General features: G+C 36.5%; 1 protein-coding gene across 6 annotated transcripts in view; it reads right to left on the bottom strand.

Moving 5' to 3' along the window:
- Nucleotides 1-27,091, bottom strand: part of LOC137293914 (ribosome-binding protein 1-like) — a 48,048-nt gene that overhangs the window by 16,777 nt on the left and 4,180 nt on the right. For 4 of the 6 annotated variants that reach the window (XM_067824733.1, XM_067824732.1, XM_067824729.1 and 1 more), the window contains exons 3-18: nt 15,663-15,817; nt 13,265-13,337; nt 12,619-12,875; nt 12,063-12,100; nt 11,600-11,777; nt 11,084-11,326; nt 10,566-10,670; nt 10,228-10,394; nt 9,535-9,646; nt 7,555-7,650; nt 4,597-4,689; nt 4,244-4,321; nt 3,577-3,672; nt 2,699-2,791; nt 1,968-2,054; nt 481-561 (exon numbers count right to left, since the gene is read on the bottom strand). In XM_067824733.1, the coding sequence (XP_067680834.1) occupies nt 481-561; nt 1,968-2,054; nt 2,699-2,791; nt 3,577-3,672; nt 4,244-4,321; nt 4,597-4,689; nt 7,555-7,650; nt 9,535-9,646; nt 10,228-10,394; nt 10,566-10,670; nt 11,084-11,326; nt 11,600-11,777; nt 12,063-12,100; nt 12,619-12,875; nt 13,265-13,337; nt 15,663-15,817 (1,952 nt within the window). The remainder of the gene's footprint in view (nt 1-480; nt 562-1,967; nt 2,055-2,698; nt 2,792-3,576; nt 3,673-4,243; nt 4,322-4,596; nt 4,690-7,554; nt 7,651-9,534; nt 9,647-10,227; nt 10,395-10,565; nt 10,671-11,083; nt 11,327-11,599; nt 11,778-12,062; nt 12,101-12,618; nt 12,876-13,264; nt 13,338-15,662; nt 15,818-27,091) is intronic. The other 2 variants (XM_067824734.1, XM_067824731.1) reach the window with 1 other exon arrangement.

Raw genomic sequence — 27,091 nt, 5'->3', positions numbered from 1 at the left:
ATCACTTAATGACATAAGGGTAAAGCTGCTAGGATTCACTCACATATTTGGTGAATCAAACCATTGCCCTTCACAAATGCAATCTGTGGTCACCAGAACCCAGTATTAATGAATACTTATGATTTCCTAAAGAAGCATGTCTTACTTGAAGCGTTATGTCCTTCCTCAAAGTGAGATATACAAGAAATGATTACGTACTAGCCTTGTAGCAAAGTAAGTCATATTTGTTACCCAATATTCATGATATATGTATTTGCCACACATAACATTTGTTGCCCTATGTAAGGGCGACAAATCTTCTGGACATGTTCAGTAATCAGGGCAGACTTAGGAACAAATCCTACCACTTTTGTTATTGGATAGATGGCAACTCTTTAGCAAACCATTTTTACTGACTAATGAAAATGTACATACACTTCTACTCCTGTTTGCTATTATAAGCAGTCGTCAATGAAGTTTATCGAACATCAATGAACTCACCTTTTCTTCAACTGCATTAGATTCTGCCCTACTCTCACTAACTTGCTGATTTTGGGATTCTGCCTCTTCTAAGCGCTTCTCCTGTGCAGATCAAGACAGTAATTGAAACAAGCAACAACACACATACAAGTCTATTAGAATGCAAGGGAAGGAAACTGCTATAGCATTTGTCATACTGATGAAACAATCTGGATCTTTAAGAACAGAATAGAATATGAATGACAGTGGCTTTCCTTGCATTAAATCCTACAAAAGAATCAATCTTCATAAAAGGATCTTTACTATTAGTTAAATATGTTGTAGCTAAATCAATTGGTACATGAATGATACATGAATGATCAATTTGAGTGTTTATGGACACATTAAAGTAGATAAATTATACAGATTATTTAGAGTTCACATTTGTAATGATTCACTGACCTACTGATGCCTAACACTTTATAGAGTAATAAGTGTGAAAGGACCATGTTTCCATAGGATATAGAACTGTGTCCATAAAAACCTTCAAGCACAAGCTTATAACGACTGGAAAATATTTTACAATACTGGTATAAGGTCTAAGATTTATAAGTATCGGTACTTATAAGGGCATGATATCACATCACAATCCTACTTCTATATCAAAGACATGAATTGTAACAGTCCCAGGTACAATGAAATACTGTGAAGCCGTATAAAGCAAACATACAGGATATCAGTATCATATACATAGGAATACAAAAAGCATGCACATAATAGCAAGGAGTGTATGAAATATATCAATGCTAAAAAAGAAATCCATCAGTAGTTATAAGAAAACAGTGACCAAGGTGAAATGTATAAACCAGCAAATGACACATAAAAGTAAGACCCATAGGCCCACACCAATCTTTATGCAATGACTGTTCGGAGTGAGTGAGTTTAGTTTTACGTCACTTATACAATAACACAGCAATATCATGGCGAGGGACACCAAAATGAGTACCCATGTAGGGAATGGAACCTGGGTCATCGGTGTAACAAGCCAATGCTTTTAACTACTAGGCTACCCCACCACCCCATGACTGTTTAGAAGGAATGTAACAGTATGAGATTTACAACAGTCATAGCATTAAGATTGTGTTGTCCTCGAGGATCAAGGTATGTCTGCACTGTGAAGAGATATTCCACATGGTGCTTCGACAGAAAGATAATGCTGAAAAGCAACATAAGCTGACATGCAGCTGGTATGTGTTAGTGAACCCAAATCCAAAGCTTAACAACGTTAGTGAGAGTTACAGAAATGTTTTATTCCGAGAGTCATATTGTCCTAAAGAGTATGTCAAACAGAGAATAAATAGACAGTATCGCTAAATGATGCTAGCTCTGTTAGTAATGAGTGAAAAGTTAACTTGAAACCAAGACGACTGAATAATATACTGTGTTTTAGAAAGCAGCACAGAGAAAGCAGCATGGTCACATGGACTGACTGAGCAAGGCAGAGTAATCTCCCCTGCTTCATCACTCACTGTCTCGGCTAGGGATTTCTTGATGACTGTCACCTCTGACTTGTATTGTGTCATTATCATCTCTAATTCACTAACTTGGCTTGTACTCTGATAAAATGAGGAAGAAACCCATAAATACTTATTAAGATCATTACTCTGGCTGTTGAGATCATATGACAAAACTATAGATACATATCTGGGTCTGTGATTGTAACATGTGAAAACATACGGTCAAACCCTAAACATCAAAGATGTTTCAAAATCTTTGCCTCAATAGTCAAATGTGTATTTCACAATAACATTTATCACTTGTGCAAACAGTGCAATATGGCCACTGTAGTGATGTTTCAATGTAGTTTAAATTTGGTAATCTTCAATTAATTGCTACATTTGTACCTATTTGCATGCTAAGAAATTAGGTAACTTTTGAAGGATCATTTCACTTACTGATCAGTAATACAATTTCGCCATTACTATCTATGCAATGTTCCATCTGCATACAAACATTCTAATTTTGCCACTGCATCATTTGTACTCAAAAATGTTCCATGAGAAATCATGGAAAAATAGCACAAGGAACTATAATTACTTCATCAGTTGCCTATAAATTTCGTAAATGGATCTGAAAGATTGCCATGATTGTTTGGGTGAGTGTTTTAATGTTTCTCTATCAACATTAGTTACTGAATCAATATGGATGCATAACTTAACACTCTCATGCACACACAAGGTTAGGGGAGAATTGTACTAACTGTTTTGAGCTTGGACTGTGCATCTTGAAGCTCCTTCTGCCACCTCTTCTCCTCAGACTCCACACTCTTCTCTAGCTGTTGCAGTTTTGTCTCCTATAAAAAACATGAAACACTCAGAACAGAGTCTCTTAGAAATTGAACACTCTGAACAAGGCCTAAACATGTAGACTACGGATGATGAAAATGTCTGTCAACGTTTATAGGGTAACTTGAGCAGGGTTATCAATCAAAATGACTTTATTAATAGTGTTTCATAGTACACCAACATGGTGGGTTATTGCCTAGATCAGTGATTAATATAGTCCAGACCTATTTGGTTCCATTGTACAGCTGGAATACAGCTGAATGGGATGTTTAACACAAAACACGTTCATTAAAGGTTCTCTTACAATACAACATATCCAAAGACAGGGTTTCCTACAATACAACATACCCAAAGACAGGGCCTCCTACAATACAACATACCCAAAGACAGGGCCTCCTACAATACAACATACCCAAAGACAGCGCCTCCTACAATACAAGATACCCAAAGACACTGTCTCTTACAATCCAACACACAAGAAGAGAGGGTCTCCGACAATACAAGATATCCAAGACAGTACAAAACACTTATCACAGGGTCTTCAAGGAAAAGATACCAAAAACAGGACCTCCTAGGACACAAAACACACAATACACTGTCGATTACTACACAACACATCAGACAATGGTTCTCTTAAACGTCAACACACCCAATATGGCATTCAACACAACCAATTGCAAGATGATTTTCAAAAATAATGTTTCAAATATCATGTTTTCCTTATTCCTAACTTGTCTCAATATAACTTATGCATGTGATTTTTGTTATCCCTGAGTACAACATGAGAACTCACAGCATCTGTAACCAGTTGTTTGTACTCAGACACTTGTGACTGTAACTTTGTATTAGAGGACGTAAGTTCTTGGACCCTTGCATCCTGGGCGGCACTCTGCAACAAAAGACTTGTACAGTGAAACCCTGAACCACACCTTCCACACATCCTTTACTATTAGGACACTTCAACAAAAAACCATAGCATTTTTCTATTCCCATGATCTGTTAAAAAAACTTCTGATAAAACAATAGTTATGTCAACAAATGACAAAAGATCACAGTATTAACCAAGATGTGATGTAACACGGCATGAAACAACCCCCATAATTGTATATATAAAAACATTGCAATACACACAGCAATATACAGTATATTTACGCAATTTATAAAGGACAGAAGGCCCTGTAAGAATGGAATTAACACTATAGACATAACTTCTTCTCACCCAATGAATATAATGGAAATGTGTGTATTTTATGTTAATATACAATTACAGATGTTAACTGAGGAGTGTACCTGATCTAATGGACCCCTGAAACAATATCAAATACAGCCCATAAACACACATGCAGGCTTCTAAAATACCTTCGCTTGTACAATTCTAGAGTCTATAGGGATCAGCTGTTTCAAATGATTTTACAGTAGACAATCATATTTAAAGGATTACATGATAAAATGTTACCCACTTCTGATGACTTGGAGGTGATGTTTGTGATGAATGTTGATGCTTCTTTTTCAAACTGACCCATCCAGTCACTATGAACCTGAATCAGAAACACATCCCCACCATGACAGGGTTAATACCGTCGAGGTTTGTTCCCCCTACATTTACAACATGAAGATTCATGTTTCCACTTCTGAAAGGGACAAGAAGTTACCAGACTTTCTTGTAAGAAAGGTGATATCTTATTCTTAAACTGTAGTAACTCTTGAAGGAATGAATGAATCTGAACAAAGATAAAAGCATTTTAATGATGACATCTGTTGATTTAGAGCATATGGTATTATTATGATCTGAAAGCAAGTTAAGTGTACCTACCAGCTTGGCACTGACAGCTATGTCTGGGAAGAGCCTTTGTAAAACTCCTTTATCCAAAGCCTCTATTTCAGATACCTGGGCCTGGCTCTTCTCCTGTGGAGGAAGAAAACCCACTGAAATCAACTTCATATGAAAATCACAAACAGGTCTAGTAATGTTCCCTTTAACAAATACCCCTTCCAGTATGTACTGGTGAAAGTATTCATATATTAGTACCACAGTTGTTAGAGTCAGCTTCTAAAATCTACCTCTACCCAATGAAATATGTTAGATACATTGTATGTTTTAACTTAACTACTTGAATATCTTCTGTAAAGTATTATTGTCAAAGGATGAAGTGATACATATTTATCGCAACACAATAAATGACAAGACATGTATCCTTCACCCATGGAAAAGGGTCTCAAACCACATGACTGACATGGTGCTTGAATCTGGGCCACACAATCCAGTCATCAACAGCATGAGCATCAATCTATGAAATTAGGATTCGACAACATGTGTTAACGAAGTCAGCAAGCCTGACCACTCAATCTTGTAAATTGCCTCTTATGACAAGCCTGGGTAAATGAAGATCATTTCAAACCCTGATCTTCATAACTTGAACACAGTGATCTGTTCAAATGATACAGATTTGGCACAAGAAACTTATCACAACCACCAGATCACACAACAGCACTGTACTACCATGTGTTACATCCTTCAAGGATATTTATTATTATTTATGCACTGATAAAACAAAAATCGAACTTTTTGGCTGTAAGGGTTTTGCTCAAGGCCTGATAACACATTGTGTATGTGGTATGGAATCCTTTAACAATCAGGGAAACAATATATTTCAGATTATCATGAAACAAACATGAGTCACACAAATCATTAAAGAGTTATAAGAGTTAAGGTAAAAAGATATCTAATCTATGTAGGGTGCAAAGGGTGAAGCATGCACTGTGTTGTGAAGCGTACAAGGTGAAAAGCAACAAATATTTGAAAGTCAAACAAACTTCTATGTGTTTATCCCATTGAAAAACTGTTATGGCTAGATGAGTTTATTTCTTGTTTAGTGGATAGGTTCACACTTAATATTTCATAATGTTCTGGGTCAATGAAACATTTCTTTTTTGAACAATCTTTCATGTTAAAATGTTTATTTCAAACATTGTAAATTTACCTCTATTGATTCCTGACAAGTTTTGTTAATTTTGTTATTTGCCATGAAGGAAATGCCCCAAACAAGAAAACAAATTGATCTGCCATTGGTTATTCAGGGAAAGAAACTAATCTAATTTAGCATAGTTGGTTTAACTGCAACACATAGAGATCAAATTAATCTAACTTTCTGGATTGATCCCAATCAGTCCATGCTGCCTGAACTAACTGTACCAACAAGACATAGCTGACAACACAAGGCTCACACAACAGGGATTAATGTCTCTACACTCTTAACTGTAAGCCTCAACCCAGTGAATCTACTTCAAGGATTATGTTGCCTGATTACGAATCAACATTTTCTGGGGCTGTAAAGATTCATAATCTCAAAATGGGAACATATCACAACAGTGTGATGAGGACTAATGGTGTCAGGACATTTACCAGTTATGTACTTACACCTAAGGACCTCTTAAATGTTTGGTTTTTAGCAATGGTCCTGTGACAAGTAACATTTGAAACTGCTTATTTTTGAAGACTGATTTGGTTCATTTGATGTAAGGTATTATATATATATCATATTGACATATTCTGTTTTCTGAAGTTAAAACTCGAAGAGACAGAGTAAAGGAAACATGATCATTTTGCTGTTCTGAATAAGCAACCTTACACATGCTATTAACAATTAATTCAAAGCATTGAGGATATATCCTTCTGATACCCGCTCAGTTCACTTGTTTCAGTACCAATCTCATGAAAAATGGAACCATCATGACAATGTCATGTATATCAATTACAGTGAATCGTAACAGCCCTCTTTTGCTAATGTCTCAAATTATATTTCAAGAAAATGGACTATTTTGCTACTCCATAGTCATTAGCATGTCAGTGTTCACAACAGCTACCAGCCAGTATCAGTGGCCAGGAATATATCAGAAGATTTTGTAGAAATGAGAGTTGTGAGTGAAATTTAATTTATTTTACACAGTTAAGAACGATTGAGTTCCTTGATGGTTACCCAAATTTGAATAAGGTCCATAAGAGCAAAAGTTACACATGCAATCACATGAAGAATCAGTTTACAGGGCCTCATTGTGACAGAACTGTACCATACACACTGAATGAGGAGACAATGCATTTCATTCTCTTCATCTCCCATTTTTGTAATGCCAGGTACAAATGTCTTTCAGTTTTTGCACAATTCTCAGCTAAGGCTAAGTGAACATACGTATTAGTCTGTCTAGGTATTGGAGTTTTTCTGAACACTGATTATCTACTTCTTCAAACTGTTGTACAAAACAACCTTAGTGCTAAAACTGTTTTAAGTCAATGTTAAGGTATGGGAGTTACCATCACCTTAACGCTAAGATTACTTTGTACAACAGCATCCTGGTTTTGTTAAAGGACAGTTTCATCCTAATCCATCCCACTCCCAGGTTACCAGTACAATGAAATCCAAGACATACTTACATCCTACATGTGTGGAAGAAGACAAAGGGCATGCATATTAGTTCAAGGCAAACAAACATCATCAGCTGATCATGCAAGCATACGGGTGGTATCAATATCATGCAGAAGTGCTGGACATATTCACACGGTTAGTAACCTTGTACATCTACATTTTAAAAAATATCCAAAACTATCATAAAATATTTCTTGTTACTAACATACCACCCACATAAGCAACAGAAATGATATAAGCAACACCATATTCTCTGTGGTCTTGTGCGGACACTTTGTGCTAGGTAAATAATAAGTTTGTCAGTCTCACAGATGAGTTGGTTAAGGGTAATCAAATCAAAATTTCTTTACCCTAGAGGATTTGACAGCATTATCAACTTTTACTGAGGCTGATTTTTCAGCTTTTTCTAACGCCTCCATTGCTTTCCAGTTCTTTTCCCGTAATTCCTGCAATGGTAATCAGAACACTAAAGTGTACACAACATCATGGTGGATGGTAACTATGGTAACTGAAGAAGTTAACCCTACACCGACTCCTCTCTATGTTATTTTGAAATTTCCAGACAGTTTCGTAAAATAAAGCTATCATCTTCAACATTATGAAATATATGTTTGCAAACCTAAATACGTGAACAAGAATATCATTTCACTGATTGACATGACCTGCGATTGCGACACTGGTTAGAATGATGAAGCAACAAGTGAGCATTCACATGAACAACATAGATTAGTTGAATGTTAATTTACACACATCTTCATACATTCACCTTTTTGTCAATCGATTAACAGAGTCCACACAGTTTTTAATATGCTCATGCTTTATCCTTGGTCACTGGAGTTATATTAGACTGCTGTAATTCATTATACAAATGTGTGACAAAATTAATGCAAGCAGCAAGTCCTGCCCTTCCTATAATAAGCCATGAAATTAATTGACTGAAAGTCAGATCACTGTTTTTTCATGAGTTGGTGCAATCTATTGAAAGTGAACCATCAGAGGTTTGTATGTTACTGCACAGGACATTTTCACCACTTAGGTGCGCTGTCCTCAACATGTAATTACACAGTTACTGGTGAGGAACTTGGTAAGAAGTCTAAATCTAGCACATTTATTACATGTTTACTTGTAGTGAGTGAGTTCAGTTTTACGTGACTTTTAGCAATATTCCAACAATATCACGGCGGGGGACACCAGAAATAGGCTTCACACATTGTACCCATGTGGGGAATTGAACCCATGCGTGACGAGATAATGCTGTAACCAAAAGGCTACCTCATGTCTCCCAAGTTTTCTTTCTAACCCCAGTGAACCTGAGATATAACAGTCTGATTTGTTCACATCAAAGCACACCACCAAAATAAATGCAAAAGAGGAACACTAATACATTTTGCATTAATTGCCAGCTTGCATTAATATCAGGATTTACAACTGCAGTATGTGAAACCCTTCCTTATGACACTATCGCTGATAACATTATCCAACAATCCTGAATAAGTGCAGATAAAAGTAAAAAGATTTACTTTGGCTCTGGTAATGACAGGTAAATCCCCAATTTATACTGTCAATGTATTTCATACAAACTAATATGGTTAGTCAACATGTGAGGGCTTCTAGAGGAGAAGTAGGTAGAGTGCAGAGTAGCTATAAATATTACACTACATGTGAGCAAATGGGTAGTTTCAATATAACATTCTCTTATTATATGTGGACATTTTAACCAACACTGCAGTATGTCACAAGCACATCCCCATTACAATGCACTGGGGGACAATTAAAAAACATGAATAAAAATAAGTTCTTATTTGGTCTGTTACAGGTCTCAGAGTTGAAAACAAGAAATGACAAAACATGTAACACCCATTATACCAGGTCTGGGAATAGATAGCTACATTGTAGCTGTCTACAGTGTGGTCCATGAAACACATATGATTGAGAAACAGTATAAGAAGCTATGAAACTATACCTAAACATCTCTATTGTGAAAATAGAGAAGTTGATCACCCATAAAGCATTGTCATCTCTTTCCCACAACCTTCTAGGATGCCACTCAAACAAACAAATCAAATCAAATATAGGTTTATAAGAAGCATCATATTATTGATTATGGTTAGTAGATCATAAATGATTGGAATTTTGACAACCAAATTAAACTTGGTGAATAAACAATGCCAAAAAATTGAACAAACCAATGACAGAAGACTGTTTGGGTGTACTGGTAAGCTATAGTCACTGGTCCACACTGTATACAATAATACATTCCCATAATGCACCACACCAGGGATCTAACTACTGTATCACACCCCAAGTGAACAGGGTAAGTCTTTACTTACATTATTTTTCTTTTTCTGAGCATCCAGCTGCTCTTGTAATGATGACACCTGTTGTTTCTCTGACTGGATATCTATGGTCAGTTTGCTAATTTCTGCATTTTTTTCTCCAAGTCTGAAGAGCAAACACATCAGCATTTCAGTGATCTTGTCATTAGTCAGTCGTCATTTCAATCAAACTAATGTTTCAGAGTCATAACCCTTTTCAAAACATTTTTAAATCATGAAAGGTGATATTTATTCAGTGTTGTGATGAAACTGCAATATTCTTCTGAGAGGCAAGAAACAAACCTAACATACAATCGTAAGTACCATGACATAGTTCTCAGATCAGTTTGTGGATGTGTATACAAGCCATTTGTGTCATTTCATTCATTTATCTAAAATGTATGTATATAAGAGCAGTTAATGACAGCATCATTTTACATACCCAAGTTTTACTCAAAATTCAAAGTCAAATGTCCTGTCCTTAAAGACAATGGGATAAGTGCAACAAATATTCACACCCTCATGTCTTCAAATAGCATTCACACTATAACTCCCTGTGAGAGGTGGGGGCTCTTTTCACGAAGCAACCTTTACTAAGGTAAATCTCAAATCCCATTCTTTACCATTGCACTAAGGTTACCTTAGTGACTTGTGTCCATCTTAGGGCTTTATGAAATGAAGCCAATGTCTGTACTTGAGAGCACTTACATTTTTTCATGCTGACTGATTTCGATTTGCTTCCCATCGGCCTTCTCATGGACATCCCCATTGGGAGCTCCGGCAGGTGCTGTAGGTGCCTCCTGCCCTTCTCCTGCCTGCCTTTCCTTGGTTGTCTTCATCTCTTCAGCCAAAGCATAGTTCTCCTGCTTCAGCATCTGTGACAAGTGGTAGTACATGTTACCATGAACAACAGTGTTTGAAATAGAAATAATTGCTTCAGGACTCACAGACTTTAGAAACTGAAGGCCCAGACTACAAAATCTACAGGCTCATATTCTAAAATCACCTACACATCGTTAGAAAGTCATGATGGAACATTTATTCACCTTCATATCTGATTCAAGCTCTGTTCGCTGTTTTTGGACGGCAATAAGCTGTTTTTCCAAATTTTTAATATTTCCTTCTAAATCCAATTTCTTTCTCTCTGATTCCTGCAACAGATGAAAAAGGAGTCTGTTTTTAAATATATTCTCAATAAACTCTAATTATATCAATAGATATTGCCTTGCACTGTTAAGAAGCATTCTTTGGCAGCACGATTTGGGGAACATCTGGCATATTAATATCATGAAACCTTAGCTCTGAATTATGCATTGAATACTTGATTGCTGTAAGATGAGACTGCATATAGTAGCTAATGAGCGCAAGTCAGGATTGGTATTTTCAAATTGGTCTTCAAATGGTCTTCAAATGTATATGTATTGGGAATTCACCTTTCAGCAAGAGGAAGTGAGTAATTGAGTTTAGTTTCATGCCCAACATTAAATCCCAACATGTTTACTGAACAGATACTAAAGTCAAACAATTTTCAATGGATGATTATTTAACAATAATAAGGCAGTACCTGTAATTTTGTCTCAAGTTCCTTTTGGTTATCACTGGCTGACAAATGTTTTTCTAGTTCCTGAAGTTTTGACTTGAGTGTGCTCACTTCCTGCTGTGCAAGATTCAGAGCATCATTTGCCTTGGTCAGTTCTGTGCTAGCCTTCTTCTTCTCATTAGCAAGTGTTTCATTGCGGGCTTCAGCACGACGCAGTTCCTGGCTAACTTCTTCCATCCTGCGGGTCATCTGGACATCAGAATCCTTCTGCAAAGTCAAAATCTCCAACTAAACGCAATGCATTATAGTATGATTTTTCATCAGATAACATATTACTATACTATTATGGTGTTTATTCACCACCCAATAAGAATTAGGAATGTGTTTAGGATCATGCTGCTCAGATCAACTGACCATCCAAAGCTTCATCTCTTCAATAACACAGAATGCCAGAAACATGTTTCCTTCAATTGCCAACCATTACAAAGCTGAATCTTGCAACACCAATCAAACTGTGCATCCATTGTGATCTTGGCTTACCTGTCCTGCATCCTGTTTCTTCAGCTGTTCCTCAAACTTGGCAAGTTTCTGTTCCAGTGACTTCTTTGCATTCTCTGAGGCGTTTAGCTTGATGGCATTGCTGGACAGTTCCTTTTCCATGATCTGCACCTTTTGTTTCAGGCTGTTGACCTCTGCTGGGGAGATGGTCTTCTCACTTCTGGCAACATAACAGGGAAGATTGGTCTTCTGTGTGATCAGCGAATTCTGATAAGCCACTTAAAGACACATAGACACTGCCTTCACTATCCGTGTACAGAAATGCAATCTTTATATTCTGTTTATTTTAAATAGATAAAGTTAAATTCTTCACAAACTGTTAAAATTTCTGAGATGTACAAGTGTGGAAAAAGTGACATTTTCATTCAGAGGAATTAATAGCAGGAATTAATCCTGAAGTTAGACCCTAAAAAATGTATACACAATTTTTTCAAATTATACTTACGCTGTTTTGGCCAGTGTTTCACTCAAGAGCTTCTTTTCCTGGGAAACAAAATTAGAGGACATTGTGAGGAAGCAGTAACAGGGTTCATAATCTTGTAGGTAATATATGAGCAATATCACTGAAATATACCCAAAATATTGCTGCAAAGTCACTTTAAAGTAATTTAAATATCTGTTCAGTATCACTGTAATATCACAGCAATATTATTGTAACATCAAGGCAATCTCAGTGTGTGTGATTTTATGTTCCTTTTAGGAATATTTCAGCAATATCACTGCAGGGGACACCAGCAATGGGCTTCACACATTGTAGCCATGATGAGAATCAAACCCGGGTCTTCTGTGTGACAAGTGAATTCTTTAACTACGAACCCCACTGCCCCCAAAACCGTTACAGAAAACTGGTCATTCAACATTACTTTACTGTAGTACTGCCGCTATGATCAGAACATTATATATTTGGATGAGAAATAATATGCATACAGCTGATTACAGGTGAATCTTATGCTGTCATTGATATGATTGTCCCAAGTGACAACCATTAACCTTAGACCAACCTCTTGCAGCTTCTGTATAACGCTTCTGTCCCCGGCTGTCTCGAGCTGGGCCACCTTGGATTGCAAAGCTTCTGAGTCTCTCATGTGCTGTTGGTGGGTGTTCTGCATGCGTGCATGAAGAGACTCAATCTCTCGCTCTTGGAGACTTAGTTTTTCTTGGTAGCGTTTTTCCAGTGCAGCAAACTTGGCCTTCTCCGATGACAGGTCTTGTCTCAACTCCTTCACACGGCTGCTGGCAGACATTGCGATGGTTTGCTCTGAAAGTTGAAACATACATCACTTACTGCTGACAGTCTCAGTCTAAATGTGTTAGATATTATTCATCCATATACCCATCCTACATCTACCTACTCACCTTTTATCAACCTCAACCCTTCACCCACCTATCCCTACCTGCATCAACACCCACCCTACATCTTCCTACCTATCCTGGATCAACACCCACCCTACATCTTCCTACCAGCCCTGCATCAACGCACACCCCACATCTACTTATCCACCCTACATCTACCTACCTACCCTGCTTCAACACACCCTACATCTACATCTCCACCCTGCATCAACACCCACCCAACACTTAGGTACCACCCCAGCTTCAACTCCCACCCTATATCTACCTATCCACCCTTCATCCCACTCATCTCACCTTCCTGCAGGGCCCTCTCCTTCTCCTCTAGTTGTTTCCTCAACAGTGATGTCGGGTCCCCCTTCTGGCTTTTCTAGAAAACAAAAGACACGAGGTCAGCATAAAAATCAAGTAATCTGTATCATGAATTTAATCCACCTGGGTAATACATCTCATGGTTTAATGTCTAATGTGTCTGAGGAAGTGAATGTTATTTTGTGCCAGAAAGGAACATTCCTGCTAAATCAAGGTGGCTCATATAATAATCATGTTTAGGTTAGGCAGACAAGTGGTTGATCCTGTGAGCAATGCTTAGTGCCTTTTTGGAGGCAACATGCCACAGTCATCAAGGTCATACACATAAACATTTGTTCTGAGTTTATGATACATAGTACCTAAACTACCTTGAATCCACATAAGATAGTCGGTTCTATAAATAAAGGAAGGTATAAGAGTCCTTGGCAACTTCAGAAATTGGCACTGCTATTTGTCTGAAATATTTGTATCTAAGAATCATCATAAATGTAGTAATGACTTTAATCTTCATTAACTTCAAACATAGCATTGATTACACTTTCAAAGTACAATTATGTCATGTCAACTTTATACTTATTCTGAACTTTAAAATATCCTGAAAATGCATGAGAATATTCAATGATGAAAGACATCCCTGTTACTATTCAGCCTAAATTGTCTACATGACTCCAGTATTGTCTTGGCACGAGGACTACATGCACCCTGCTGATAAACATACTCAATCAAGAATAATTGACTTGACATGTTAATCTGAACTTCTGCAGATCCATGAAATTAAAACCAATGTGAAAACAGATTGTTCCTTTACTAAATGTATGACTGAGCTGAGAAATTCAATCAGTTGTGCAGTATAACAATGACCCAGCTGATATTACTTATTTAGCTGTCAATAGGTAATCATGACAACAGTGTGGGACACTGGTTATCTGTTGTACAGGCCAAAGTCAGCTGTTTACATTACAACAATGTATATTTACACCATGAAGAACACTCTGAATAACCAAAGGAAAAGGTGATGAGTCAACAATTTTGTCTTACAACAAAGAATTACAGAATCTGGTTGATACTGACTAAAATAGAGGTGAACATGGAACGCTGGTTCACATTAATGTATTTAAACCGGAATGATGTATCTGAAACAGAAGTCATTTGGACTCACCTAAAAACTAGAAATAAATAAACACCATACTTATGTTCATGCATATTGTATTATTTTGTCTTTTGACTGGAAAGATTTCTGAGGAAAATGTATAAACCCTATCAAAAGGTAGTCATCAGGGAAGCAGTTTGACACTAAATTGCTGGATTCACTTTATGTCATGAAACAGGTATCCTAAAACATAAGGAGAATCTCAGGCTGTTTGGTGTGTCTGCATATGTAGTCACCTATTTCGGCTGGTTTATGTTTCAGGTTAGTGGTATTCCTAAAAACCTCACATAATTATTTTACAATATCATGCATGTCTGCAGTCAGTGCCAAAAGCTGCAACTATTAACCAGAACATGGCTGAAAGCATCATTTTCAGTAGAATATAGTTTTATAAGATAGGCATTTACAAGCACAGATGGAAAGACCCAACAGAATTGAATTAAATTCAGGCTTCGACTAGGGGCTGACATCACAATCTGTGCTTTAGTTGATAATTATACCTATCATATGTTTTACTGATGATCCCTTCATACTGACATTAGATCAATATAGAGTAAGTACAAATTAAATATGTTACATTTGTGCAAGGCATTTTACTTATTACCTTTGAAAGTTTTTTTTTAAAAAATAATATATCATATTTATCCAACCTAACATAATATGTCTGATGTAGTGTGATGACAGGTATGAAATAAGTACACATGTGGACCAATGAGATACCATCTGGCTGTGGGAGTGAGGTGTCAGTACTCCAGTACCTGCTGCAGCTGTCACTGGGAATCAATGACATGAAGGGAAAACGTAATGGGAAACATAATAACTTACTGAGCTTGCACAAATGACTTAACCAGCTGCTCATTGACAGAACTGTAAAAAGTCTATTGTGAAACAGTTGAACAGTTTCTGAGTGTTGTGAATGTCAATACCTTTGAAATCAATACCTAAAGTTAAACGTGTTCAACAGACCAACATCTACAAACTATTCATACCTGAAATATATATTTCAATGAAGATTAACACATTCCAAAGTCATTAGTTCCACAAAATATGAATACATGTGACGATATCAACCTCTCAAATCAAATGCTGAATAGTATCACATTTCTTGAAAGACTACTGTTACTCTTGGTAGATGTGACTAAAAAGTACATTAACAATGCAGATAACATGGAAATGTACTTCAGTCCCAAATACATTATGCGATAAGAATGTAATTGACACTAATCTGGTGACCTTGTTCCATTCTGTGGCTGAAGCAGCTCCTGCTCCTGATGTGGAGATGCCTTGTCGGTTGAGGAGAATCTCGATCAGGGTTTGGATTTCAGAATCCTTCAAATTCGCTGATTTTACAGATGCAATCAATTTGGAACCATTCAGAGGTGATCCATCTGTAAACAACAAGGACGTTTAGTAACAGCATGCAATCAAGTTTAGAGAGTGTACAGCAAATTGCTGCGAAACTGCTAACACAGTTGTAAATAATATTCAGGATCCTTGTTGTTGAAAAAACTGAGAAGCTGATGAATTCAGCACAAAGAATAAATAGCTTGATATTGAACCATATCCACTGTCACTTGCAAATGGGATGTTGAACAACATACAGAAACCTCAAACTGCAATAAATAATGAAGGAAGATTTTAAGCTATCATATTGTTTCACCCGATTTAAGTTCCCATGAGCATGAGTGAACAGTAGTTTAAGGACTCTACCTGGCTCAGGTAGAGTTTCCTTGATCAGGGGTTTGAAGACCAGGTAAGGCTTCATAAGCTTACCACCTTGTCAGAATGTTAAAATCCAACTTGTTGACAATATGTATTCCAAAGAAGGAAAGCATATCTAAGTAGGAGAATAGATCACATATACCCTGCCATGAAGACAAAAAGGCTGCACAGGTATTTCTGGGTTGGAGAATAAATCCCTTTTATTCTATTGTGATGCAAAAGTTGCATATTGTTTGATTTGTTATAATTAATCACAATGGCAGACTGAAGCATGTCAAGATACATTTGTTGGATGAGTGGTTTTATACATACCACTAAAAACACAACTGACTGACTGGTCTTTGGACAAAACAGTGAAATGGTGCCAAGATTGTCTCATATTGTGCTGAGCAGACAACTTTATGCAATTTTTTTTATGACTGTTATATGAAATGAACAATCCAAATGTAACAACTTGATTTTCATTAATATCAGTTCCATCGTGCATCCTGACATTAACAAAGGTCTCTTTATGGGGCAAAAAAATAATCAGTTAAGAAATTCACACCATGGACACACAACAAACATGACAATGCATTTGTAAGCAAGAGTAAACAGGGTTAATCTGCTAAATGGGTCAGACACATAAATGTAACTGTGGTATCCAAAGGATGTGATAGGCAAAGGATGAAAAACAGTGACAATTTAGTCAGGGGTCTTGAGGTTCTTTTGTAGCAGATTTACATTGATCTAAAAAAAGTTGAAAAATAAAAAAATGCAAGAAATCTGCGCATCCATTGAAAATTCTCATATCTCAATATCATCTAAGCAATCAATCATGAATTGTTTATTTCATGTGAAATTGATTACTTTCACTGGCATATCATAGAACCAGTGTTTGTGTCCTACAATGTTTCAAACATAAATGTTAAAGAACAAGGGAAGTATCATATAGATTAGATTGTAGATATCCTTGTAGATCACATTACACTGCACATGTCAAGACCCATGAAATAAACCCTGCCTTATGTTGTGCAGATATGATGGGGTTTTATTTGTGGTTTGTTTAACTGGCTACTACTACAGACAATGGCTACCTTACTCATCCTCTACATCCCAACCTGATTAGGGGGTAATGGGGCTACCGTAACAAATGAATGTTTATTAAAAAAGATTATGTCCAGATATCATTACAAATAGTAACAAAGCCAGTTACATTACATCCAATGCTTTTCAAATTTCAGGGTGTTGTCAAAATGAGCACAGCAAGTTGTCACTGTAAAATGGGTTATAACAGTTGTGGTAACATATGTCATATTAGGTATTATACTTTCACAGTGAAATACAGATCCTAGATCAAAACCACACTCTCAGATACAAGCAACTAATTACCAGCATACAAAGTCTCAAATGTCCCAAAATTTAACATATGTTACACTTGACCACTTGGCATTGAGTTTTTAAAGTGCCTAATCATTGTAGGTCATCATCCATTCCTGTTTATATCTACTGTAAATCACGAAATATTTGAGTCATGATATTGTTGCGAGTGGCGACCAACAGACGTTTTTGTGTCACAATATTTTTGCGACTTGCCTAATTCTCAAAACATAGTTTAGTTTGACCATTTCAAAGCTTACTTGCATCTGAGAGTTTTATCTGAAGTAAATCCAATCACATATTAAAGTTTGCCGCTAATCTTGAACACCATTTAGTGGAGTACTTCAGCATGTATGCAATCAGTGATGTTTTCCTAAAAACAACACTTGCTGCATAGGCCATATAAGCTTAAAACAGTTCAAAGGGATTAAATTAAATGAAATGATTCTAATAAATTGGCACTGAGTGTTGGTGAATGTGTTGATATCCAGATAAGTGTCATGAAAGCTATCCACGCTCACTGGATGGTCTCGGCCTTTCAAACAGTCTCCAAGAAATGTGTGTTGCATGCTTGGCGCCTGTCTGGGGAGTATCGGAGGTACTGATTGAGTGACTTTTGTTCAGGTATCCATTGTTTGACATGTGAGTACGAGTAATGCTAGTAATTAATCATTCTTCGTGTTGTTGTCATTGCTTTATATATTTATTGTCTAGATCTATTGTTAATTTAATGATGTACAGTATTCACTATGGTCATGAGGACAGAGGTGTTGTGGGGTATACCGAACAACAGTCAATATCAGTCTCAGCACAGCATTATGTCCTTTCTACTTTGCTCTCTCTGCAATGCTAAAACCCCTAATGAACCAATTATTCTAGATTTCCTCAGGTTCAGGTTCTGAATCTCTCCTCTCTAATTCTCAATGAAAAAGGAATTGTGTTTCTATCAAAACTATATGTACTCAGAAACTAAGGTAGCCAAACAGGGGAGGTAAGAGCAACAATAAGATGGAAATGTCAAGTAGCAACAGCAACTGTCAAGCCTTCCCTGGTGATCCACGAACATTATGACATCACCACCTGTATGGTAGCCTCTCTCTGATAAACAGGTTTGGTCATGGGCAATGTCACACGCAGCACTGACACACCTCCAAGTGGTTCAATATCTATCAAGCTGTAAAGACAACACTAATACGTTCCCAGTTCAGCTGGCCATATTGCCTATACTTACACTCTCAGTGACTGGTAAAGAAACATATTTACTATGTAATGATTGGAACATACATAAGTATGTGATGACACAGTTTGTTTGTCAAACATAATCCCTGTATCGTTTGTACAAGTGCTGTGTGAAGGCAAAGCAGATTTGGGCAGAGTGTATGTAAACACATCAGTCATGTTGGTGATTTGTAAATGCATGGGAAAACCTCTAATGTCCTAGTCATAATCACAAGAGGTGTTCATGTGAAATTTTAGTTTCATGTTATTACTACAATCTAACATGGATTAACAAGTTTACAGAACTATAAATCTTCAAAGATGTTCCACAAATCTATTCTTGAATTTACATCTTCTTTTTATTTTGTGAACCATATTAACCAACCATAAAATTTGAAAAGGTAACAAAGAAAAACTATACGAAAATAATGGTGAAAGTTTTATAATTATTGTTGTAGTTCATTATTTATTATCTGTCATCAACACACTACAGAAATCTAAATACAACTGACTAGTACAACTGATAAAAATCAGTCTGACCCCTTTTTGACCTCAGACAGAAATAAATCAGAAAAATATTCCAGACAAACTAAGCCAACTGTTTTCAACACAGAATCTTCATTAATACAGCTGACACCCTTACAGCTTGACTACAAACCTACATCAATATGCTACTGACAAGACAACTTTTGTGGTTGAGTACAAGTAATTACATTGACTCCACCAGATTTGGGTGCAGGTTGGCTTATCAGAAACGGTGTTCTTCACTCTCAGAGTCAGCATGCCAGGCTTGCAGGCATCAATGCTATCAGGTGTTGATTATAAACATGTGAGTGGTCAGAGGTCACACTCTGACCTGACCTGCAACTTAACCCATGCCATGGTGATGCATCATTCTAGCTATTTTTTTATGTTAAAAAACACCATCAAAATTAGGATGAGATTACAGCTGCTTCTACAAGCTAAAATAATAAACCGCATGTCTGCTAAACATGTGTGGGTGTGGCTAGGGGGAAGTAGTGAAGGAGGGGAATGAGTTGAAGGAGATAGGAAAACATGAAACAAAAAAATTATGCGAGAGATGTAACTGTCTCCCTAGTTTTACTTGTATTACATTTTCCCAAAGGAAAGAAAATAGACTAAAGTCTGATTAGAGAGAGCTACAATTAACTGTTTTCCTTTCAGTATCTAGCCAATAAAGGAAAATCAGGGCATGACCATTCATTGAACATCCTCTTTCACAGGAACTGCATGTAATGTGTCATTACTCACAAAAGATTAACACGACTCACAATAACATGAGTTAACACTTTTAAAGCTTAGTTTTTTGCATTTGAGTAATCCATAAATGCTTAGGTAAGGTAGGTAGGTCACATCAATCAAACATAGAAGTTTCTTTAGTGATCATGTTACCAAATCACTTTTGAACACATTCTTCCTCATTAAGAAAATTTTAAATGTTCCAAAATATTTTGCCATTGTTCAATGCTAGCCAAAATGTTGCAATATTTTTCACTCTATTGGACAAAGGACAATGGCCCATTTTCAAGGCATGTCAATAAAAACATCTCAGGAACTACCCAGGAACAATGAAATGAGTAAAACTGAACATCTAGTAAAAAAGACTTGTTGGGACTAGTTCATACTCATATAGTGAAGACGCTTCCCACAGATAAGTCAGCTGTCAGCTTGTGAGGTTATTCATGCAGTATATTATGTATAGGACTCTATCAGTGCTTCAGACTAAAAGGATCAGTTATGGGTCAAGTGATACTTTTAACATAATAGGCCAGCTATGAGGGCAAAAGTGGCAAAGTTGGCAGATACTTTCAAATACCGAAAGAAAATTTTCAACAAATAACAAAGTCATCAATATCCCCTGCAACAGCAACATATCCTTCATGAATATGTCTATGATGAGTTATGATTATGCCAAATGTTTTGGTGTGTAAATAGAAAAGTGGAAGGAGAGTATTCAACGGTTTTTAAAGTTCTGATCTGAGCACTACAACCAATTTCAGTCGAAGTCAAACTTGTTGCCATGTAAACACCAAAAATATTTTATTCAGAATTACAAAACTACCAAACAGCTCCAGTACACCACTAGACCAATGTATGTGTCAAGTTTGGTGAAGAAATGGTGAGTGAGTGAGTTTAGTATTACGCCACACTCAGGAAGAAATAGTTTTTGAACAGTTTTAGAGTTCCACTCCAGAAAAGAGCACTACCACCAATTTCATACCAAAAACATTTTATTCAGAATACCCAAACTACCACACGGCACCAGAACACCACCAGATCTATCCATGTGCCAAGATTGGTGAAGAAATAGGGAACTGTTTGAAAGGTATGCTCTGGAAAAGATAAATGTGCACAAATGGACAGACGGATGGACACATGGAGCACATTTTAATACACCCCGCAAAATGCGCTGCAGGGAATAGTTACCAAAGGTCTTTTCAAATCTCAAACTTTTTTTGGTGTTATTACACATGGCCAAACAGCTGATGTAACCCAGAAAATCTCAGTCAGCAATTTTATCCTTTTGTTTAAAATCAATGTTTGGTAACATTTCTTACCATCTAATAAATGCATGAGTACTAGCTTAACCATAAAGACTAACATATAAAGAAAATAATGCCAAATAAAGATTTGGGCTTATACAAGGTTCAGCAATACTTGGTACACATTTAATCATCAGCCAGTCACATATTGAATATCTCTCCACCCTTGTGAGTAGGAAGTACTCAGTATAGCTGCAATAACATAGTTGGCATAAACACCAGTGAAAGGACCTTGTAAACAGTAGGTAGTGTTAATGGTGTTGTAACGTGTCCAAAACACAAAACAATGACCCCACCCATTTTAATGTCACTCTTACCTACTCCCAGACTCACGATTACTGTCAAATAAAGTATGATAGAAAATGCCTAAAGTCAACAGTATCCTATGAAATGTTTTGTACAATATACCCTGAACACATCTGAACACAACTACCACCATAGGAGATATTGTTGTGTTTCTAAGTAATCACTTTATGGTTATGGCTTGACTGCCTTTCAGTTCACACAACGAAGGCTGTGAAGCAATAGATACAAATAACAGAAGGGACAACTCAGCACTGATTTACTGGAGTCCTTGGGGCGTTTGGCTCAAGGGGTGCTAGCTGGGCTATCAAGCTCATTACAGTGACACTGACAGAAATATGACAACTCCGGGATTGACAGGATAGTTCCTGAACAACAAACGATAATGATTGAAGAGCATGCTGGGTCTCTGATTATATAACACTCATCTGTGGAAACCAGTGAAATCTATCCCTTCCACTAATGATTAATTAATTATTTTTATTTGAAACAATATTAATAAATTAACCTACTTTTATGGAGTTTAGAAACATTTTTACTAATTTTCAGTCATTGAAGTGTTAGTGATATATGACTAACAAATGTAATGATGTTTTCGATTCATAACATGTTCATAACTATTCTTTAATCCTAGTGTTCTTCAAACTTTTTTTTTTTTTAACAGTTAGCTATTTTCTCATTTCAAACCTCAGACAAATGAACATCCAAAACACTAAACTATGACAAGTCACATGATCAGAAATTCATGTTGGAAAATGTGACATAATTGTTTGCACATTTCTATTTCTGTCTGATTCCATCCAGTTACCATAATTTCAAGATATTTTTGACACACTGCCTTATTAGCAACCTGTTTGCACTGACAAATCTCATCCCATTTCACATCAATATATGTATCAGTTTCCTTGATGTTTGATTGTGTGACACAGCTAACTGTTACAAAAAAAATAAAAGTTTGAAGAACACTAGGATTAAAGAATAAATAGTTATGAACATGTTATGAATCGAAAACATCATTACATTTGTTAGTCATATATCTCTAACACTTCAATGACTGAAAATTAGTAAAAATGTTTCTAAACTCCATAAAAGTAGGTTAATTTATTAATATTGTTTCAAATAAAAATAATTAATTAATCATGTTCACATTTGACAATGCAATCTCAACAGCGTTGTCAAGACTACAAATCAAATTTGTTGGATGATTGCAGTCATCAGTGGAAGGGATAGATTTCACTGGTTTCCACAGATGAGTGTTATATAATCAGAGACCCAGCATGCTCCTCTGTCATTATTGTTTGCTGTTTAGGAACTGTCCTGTCAATCCCGGAGTTGTTATATTTCTGTCAGTGTCACTGTAATGTAGAACTTCATGTTGTTAGTTCTACATGTGGTAATAAAGAAGCACAATAAGCCACCTATACAAGGCCACAGCATCGCCACAACACCACTACACCACATCATAGGTTAGCACGACAATTACAGATCTAAAAACTATAGCATTAGCCCACAAATGCCATCTGTGGTATGAAAATTGTTGTGGCATTCGAGTGGGAGGGTGGTTATTTCACAAATATTAACCTATCAAGGTTGCATTGGCTGGCCGGAAATATGATGCATGACTATTTCAATCTAGGTCACAGTGACCTGTCTGCCTGTGAGTCAGTGTGAAATACAAGTGTGTGTCTCCCTACATAATCACTGGTCGGTAACTTCACTACCTTTTCCTAGTGAAATTTGTGAGTGGCTTTAAATAATGTCAATAACGCTGTGGATATTTCACTATTCCTTGAAGCCTAATTGCAGTCTATAATGCAAATTTCTATTCATTTCTTGAGGGTATCAGGGGTGGGTACCCAATAAAATGTGAGTTTATACAGAAAGGCAATTAAAATGATACCTTTGAGGATGATCTTAAAAACCAAATCAACAAGGACATTGGGAAGGTAATCTCAAAACATGACCAGCATTTAGGGAGGGCCATTACTTTTAGTACTAGTACATCAATGCATTAAAACCTCTGACCCACCCTTGAATAATAATTTACCTGTCACCCAAGCCACAAGAAAATATTGCCAATTCTTAAACATGCATGGTTTTGTGCAAGCAAATTGCATCATAATATTTAACATGATTAACCAGGAGATAATAATACTTGATGCAGTCTGAGCATAAATTTCATGGCTTGGAAAAAGCACAATATAATAATGATATCATTTTCATTTTAACTTAATATAACGATAAAGTCTGACATAAAGATTGTTAAATGGTGCATTTTTCAGATACATACACCACTTATTACAACTACCACCATTACAACTACCACCCAATACCACCGTAGACTAAGTGTCAAGTAATGCTATAATCGGGGAGAAATGACATCCTGTGCACATCTGATATTGTCATGTGTCCCACCTTCACCACAAATATTTTGAAGGCGGATGTAGGGACATCAGCTCACCTGAGCCATCCTAGTGATTGTGCCCTCACACACAGCTCATTACTCTTTGAAGGGAAAGACAAGTTACACCACATTCCTCAAAATGGCAAGAATGTCTAATTAAATACAGTCTGATTGGGAGTAGTCAGCCTCTTGTAGGTTTAAGTACATACATGCATATATAGCTACAGGTGAACTCTCATATTCTGTCCCTTTGTGGACTGTCACTGCTCATCCAACAAGCAGCTGACAAGAGCACTCCTAGGTGGGAGAAACTGTAGAGAAATATTTACTCATTTAGTGCTTAGTGGGCACACCAAGATGTGACTGCTTTCAATGTTAATTTCCCAGGATGCTACTTTCATACTAATTCTATTTATGTTCTTTTTTTCTTATTCATCAATAAGTTTAATTGACTACAATTTACTCAGATTTTCTTTTTCAGTTATGACTTGATTTATTAATAATTACTTCACAAGACATGTCTGAAGTGTATTTCACCATCTGGTACTGAAGTAAAAGACAAATAATATGGACGACAACTTCTTGTTTAATGCTTAATAATTCATGTTAATTAGTTGCGCCAGTAACATTTAGGTTCACTACACTAATCCAAATTTGTCTTCAGGGATCATTATATGAAGATTCAACCTGACATATGTGGAGTAATCATGCTGACATTTCTTAGGTTAGGTTTATACAATAGACATTGTAAGGACAGTAACTCAAATTAGAAAAAAAAATATGTGACTATTAAGGTACCTTCCTGTGACCATGTCATGCTTCTTTGACAACCTCCCTATTACCATGTCATGCTACTTTTACAACATCCACTGTTCAAAGTCATTGTACTTGGAAGACCTGAAATTCACACAGTACATACCAAATAGCACATTCACAACACAATACCTCTTCCACAACACATCTGCCTGATCACAATCATGCATGTGTACAGTGTAAAATAGTTGGATTGAGCAAAACTGACAGTGTATTTTGATCAAACTTTAGAAATGGCTTGTTCGCCTTTGTCATTAAATGGACTCCTAAAGCAGATAACAAAACATCTTATTTTCTTTATGCCTTAGTCTTGAGCAGAATATCAGACAATACTATTTCAGCAAACGCTCAAACCACCATGACCAACATGTCCTTATTGTGTCGCAGTGACCTCATCCCACAATTCAAACCTCTGGTGATGTGTCTTGTATGAATTACAAAGTAGCACTGGTATCTATAATGGAGTAAGTGAGCGAGTTTAGTTTAACGCCGCACTGAGCAACATTCCAGCCATACGGCAGTGGTATCTATAATGGAACAACAGTATAAGACTATGCCATCACACCATTATTTATGGATGTCTACAAACCAGTTGCTATAATCTGTCGCCCATACAGCTAACATTTTCTCTTATACCCAGTCCCTTCTGCAATTCTAAACCCAAAATAAAGCAAGTCTAGATTTCAATCAAACAAACACAAGTCTTATTTTCAATATAAAGACATGTACAAACCTAACATTATCATGGTGACAAATTGGGTATTGTCTCATCCTCTTAAATCTATATTAATATAATTCTGTTATGGATACATGTGGTTTGTATGTGACTATCATTTAATGACTGGATGAAATTTAAGTGGATCAGATATATCATATTCTATGTTTTAAGACTGAGTAGAGGAATAGAAAAAAATATTGATAGGGGTTTTTTGTTTTTTTTAAGAGAGAGCAAACAAAAGTTGACCGAAGTATTAGTGACTGCTTGTTCAGACCATACAATAACAGGCTAATTTGACTGAACATCCATCTTCAGTGTTGCCTAGAAACAAGGCTGTGGTAACTGGGTCCTGGGTCACAATATGTATCACAATAGGATGGAGATACGATACACTTGATAAATGAGATTAGGGTAGACTTGATAACTGAGACTGGGGTTCCAGTATATATCATAACAGAATGGTGATATGATAAACTTGATAATTGAGATTGCTATTGCTATGGATACCATTTGCATTAATTATGTTAATAAGAGGAATTGGTCTTCGATTCCCAAATAATTGTACTTGGAATTTTTAAGGAATTTATATTTACCTACATTACAAACATTTACTTTCGTCATTGTACTCAAAGCTATACTGTAAATCTATCATAGAACCTCTTGTGCTTAATTGGGACCAACTCCTCTGCTGAATAGGGCATCAACCTGGGGAGCTGCAAGTCTATTTCATGCCTAAAGACAGTCAGAATGTAGTGTCCCTATCTGGCACTCTTCATGTCTCAGAGCAGGGTACGTAACTTAGTAAGAGAGTGAGCATGGTTTTATGCTGCTTTTAGCAATATTCCAGCAATATCAAGGCAGTGGACTCCAGGAATGTGTTCCCAACACTGTACCCATTTTTCACGAGCAAAGTAAATTACCATACCACCCCATACGTAAATTGAACTACAGCATGGTACCTCAGAGGGCCAGCCCTTTAAACATGAAATAGCTTCATCCATCTTCACACACACACACACATGCTGAAATACACTTATGCACACTAATATTAAATAGTAAACATGGACACTACCAGACAGACACTAAAAAGTCACCATATGTCTGCCAAAATCTTTAATGAGATATTAAGACCATTTTATCTTATCTCTGCACTGTGATCAGTGAAATACAACTTACCTCTAAAAACACACATATATAATAAGCAAATATAATTTTTAAACTGCAGATCACATATCACTTCATTGGTAAGGTGTTTGAAAGGTTGGCATTTAGCGTCACGGCTCATTGAATGATGCCGTGTGAAGTATACATGAGGCAATAACAATGCTACTGGAGGAGGTTCATAGATGTTCAACACGTTTCCCTGTGAATGAGAAACTGTCAACAATGTCTAGACCATAAATAACACCTTACAGTCAATAAAACATAACTCTCATGAATACACAGAAACTACAAAGTATTATTTGCTCAACAATTGTCATCCCCACAAAAACTACATTAAAATCTTAATTTGATCTCAGATCTTGATGACAGATTAACTAGGTTTGGGTGAAACACTTTT

This window comes from Haliotis asinina, chromosome 8 (assembly GCF_037392515.1).
Source record: "Haliotis asinina isolate JCU_RB_2024 chromosome 8, JCU_Hal_asi_v2, whole genome shotgun sequence".
Classification (NCBI taxonomy): Eukaryota; Metazoa; Mollusca; class Gastropoda; order Lepetellida; family Haliotidae; genus Haliotis; species Haliotis asinina.
The sequence above is the reverse complement of the archived record's forward strand: the minus strand, read 5'-3'. Positions and strand labels throughout refer to the sequence as shown.